This window comes from Myotis brandtii, unplaced genomic scaffold (genome assembly GCF_000412655.1).
Source record: "Myotis brandtii unplaced genomic scaffold, ASM41265v1 scaffold187, whole genome shotgun sequence".
Lineage (NCBI taxonomy): Eukaryota > Metazoa > Chordata > Mammalia > Chiroptera > Vespertilionidae > Myotis > Myotis brandtii.
The window spans coordinates 2898890-2901732 of NW_005356944.1; the positions used below are offsets into that span (position 1 = coordinate 2898890).

The window sequence follows — 2843 nt, forward strand, 5'->3', positions numbered from 1 at the left end:
TAGAATTTGGGAGGGAAGGAAGGCCAGACATATTAATTAGCTTTTATTTTTTTCCTGGAAGGGGGGTAGGGGGAGAAATTTAGTTATGACTGTTAGAAATGTAAGGAAAACCACTAAAATAGAAATAAAATGTATAGGTGTTCAAAATTGGCTCAAGGAACTAAATAACCACAAAAGAAATGGAAACCGTGATCAGATCACCCCTAAGCAGAGGCCGCAGCTCCAGGTGGCCTCACACGAGTTCCAGTCACGCTCAGGAAATGATCATTTTTACGCTCAGCAAACTCCTGTGCTGCATAGGAAAAAGGTGGGAAGTGGCCCACCTCATACAAGGAAGCTCACTGCTGACACCACTATTCAACCGTAGCCTGAAGTTCTTAGCTGGTGCAAGAAGGTAAGAAAAAGAAACCTGATATTGGACAGGAAGAGACTCAACTCTCATTACTTCTTAACAATGTGATCATCAGCATGGAAAATAGAAAAGCTTGAATGGACACACTTTTATAACAGGGGAGTCCGTTAGGGGATCCAGATACAGACTCAATAGAGGCAAATCAACAGCTGTCTATTCACAATCAATAGCCGATTATAAAATGTTATCAGAACAGATATCACAAAAACATAGAAATGCAAAACATCACATAAAATTCCTGTATTAAAAAATGTGCAGATATTTTTTTTAAAAGAAAACATCCTAAATGTTTAGTGAAGCACCTAAATGATCTGAAAAAATGAATGACATCCCATTCCTGGGTAGGAAGACTTAATATTGTACAGATTAAATCTTCTCTAAATTAATCTACAGGCCAGTGTATATAGCCCAACATTCTTTAGGCATTTGCTGTGTGTCCAGCACTGCTCACTCTCGGTTCCCATCCTTAGCAGACGTATGTTACCTTTATTTCCTATTAGAGGAAACTGAGGCGCAGTTCCAGGGTCAAGATGGGAGGCTGGGTGACTTCCAGGAGGCTGTGCAAAATCCAGGGAAAGCTGAGGGCCATGGGGGCCATGGGGCAGGGCCTGAAGGCACAAAATGGGAGGCTGGGTGACTTCCAGGAGACTATGCAAAATCCAAGGAAAGCTGAGGGCCATGGGGGCCATGGGGGCCATGGGGCAGGGCCTGAAGGCACAGGTGCAGGGAGTGTTCAGAAGGCAGAGTTGGCAGGATGCAGTGAATCTGGGAAGATCTTGACACACAGCCCCCCCCCCCCCCTCGCCTTGTGGCCTCGAGGCTGGTGGCAGAGGCAGATGCTGACATAGGATGGGACAGGTGCAGAGGGAGAGGTAAGAGCCAGGACCTGGGACACTTCGGAGAAGGGCTTCCTACAGGAGTGTTCAGAAGGCAGAGGTGGCAGGATGCAGGGAATCTGGGGAGATCTTGACACACAGCCCCCCCCCCCATTGTGGCCTGGAGGCTGGTGGCAGAGGCAGGTGCTGACATAGGATGGGACAGGTGCAGAGGGAGAGGTGAGAGCCAGGACCTGGGACACTTCGGAGAAGGGCTTCCTGGGAGGTGACATGAAGTGGAGCCTGGCAAGCAGGTGGGGGGCGGGTTGGAGTGGGAGATATAGGGTCAGGAGACCTCAAGCCAAGTTCTGGCAGATGCTGTGCTGGGCAGGCCACTCAGTGTTGCTGATACTCTATCCTCTTCTGAAAACAGGGGCTCGTCATTCCTACACCTGAGGTTGTAGGAGGATTAAAGAGATAACACATGGCGAGTGCTTGGCACACAGCCTGGCGCTGGATGAATGGGAGACCCTGCCCCTCATGCTCCATTTCCCATCATCCATGTCCGGCCATCTCCTGTCCCAGGCTGCCTTCTCCCCACGGCCTTGTGTTCCCTTGACCCAATTAGAGAGGAATAAGGAAGGAATCCATCCTCTGGCTCCACCCTGATGCCTCTTCTTCCACCCCAGAGGGAGGCATTCGTGGGCTCAAGTCTGAACTCCGGATTAGCTGTGTAATCCCCAGATCTGTCTGGGCAATCTCTTTCCCCAGCCAGGAGAGGGGCCGTGGCTGGGAGCCAGGACTGCTGGGCTCTGGGCCTGTTACTGCCTTACCCATCTGTAAGACATTACACAAGCTGCCATTGTTTTTGGCGCCTCTTTTGGAAATACCACAGACATCCCACGACTGTCACATGTGTGTCAACTGTTCTGTCGGTTTGTGGTGCTCGGGGCACTCTGGGAAGGGAGGCCTGGATTTGACTCCAGTTCTAACACTCTAAGTCAGCGGTTCTCAACCTGTGGGTCGCGAACAATGAAAATGCATCCTGCATATCAGATATTTACATGACGATTCATAACAGTAGCAAAATTACAGTTATGAAGTAGCAACAAAAATAATTTTATGGTTGGGGGTCACCACAACATGAGGAACTGTATTAAAGGGTCGCGGCATTAGGAAGGTTGAGAACCACTGCTCTAAGTGGATGCCCATGGACAAGGCATGAAGCCTCCATGGGCCTCAATTCTTTTCATGTATAAAATGAAATTGACATAGTCATGAGGGTCAGGCCGTTTTCTCCTCCCCCCATGCACTTGTGCATACAGGAGCTGCACACTAAATGCTGAACCTACAGAACGTGGAAAACACCAGAAACTGGCAGGAGGCGACGCGCAAGGTTTGTTTACTTGAGGTTTGAAAGGCTGGGTCCAGAAGCAAACGCTCGGAAAGTGGGCCAGTGGTTGTCCCACGGAGCAAGTGCTTACCAGCCTGGTGTTAGAAGGATGGCGGGTCGGACTACATCTCCCAGAAGCCCCAGCGTTATTCAGGCCACTTCCGGCCCCTCCTAGAGGCAGGGCGAAGGGCGGGGTGGGAGAGGCGCAGGGATGCCTGGGCGC

The 2843-nt window shown here is 50.2% G+C and overlaps 1 protein-coding gene across 1 annotated transcript in view; it reads left to right on the plus strand.

Moving 5' to 3' along the window:
* Positions 1–1090: 1090 nt before the first annotated feature.
* NDUFV1 (NADH dehydrogenase (ubiquinone) flavoprotein 1, 51kDa) overlaps positions 1091–2843 on the plus strand; it is a 7702-nt gene continuing 5949 nt past the window's right edge. The window contains exon 1 of the mRNA XM_005864488.2: positions 1091–1132. Coding sequence (XP_005864550.1) covers positions 1091–1132 — 42 coding nt within the window. The remainder of the gene's footprint in view (positions 1133–2843) is intronic.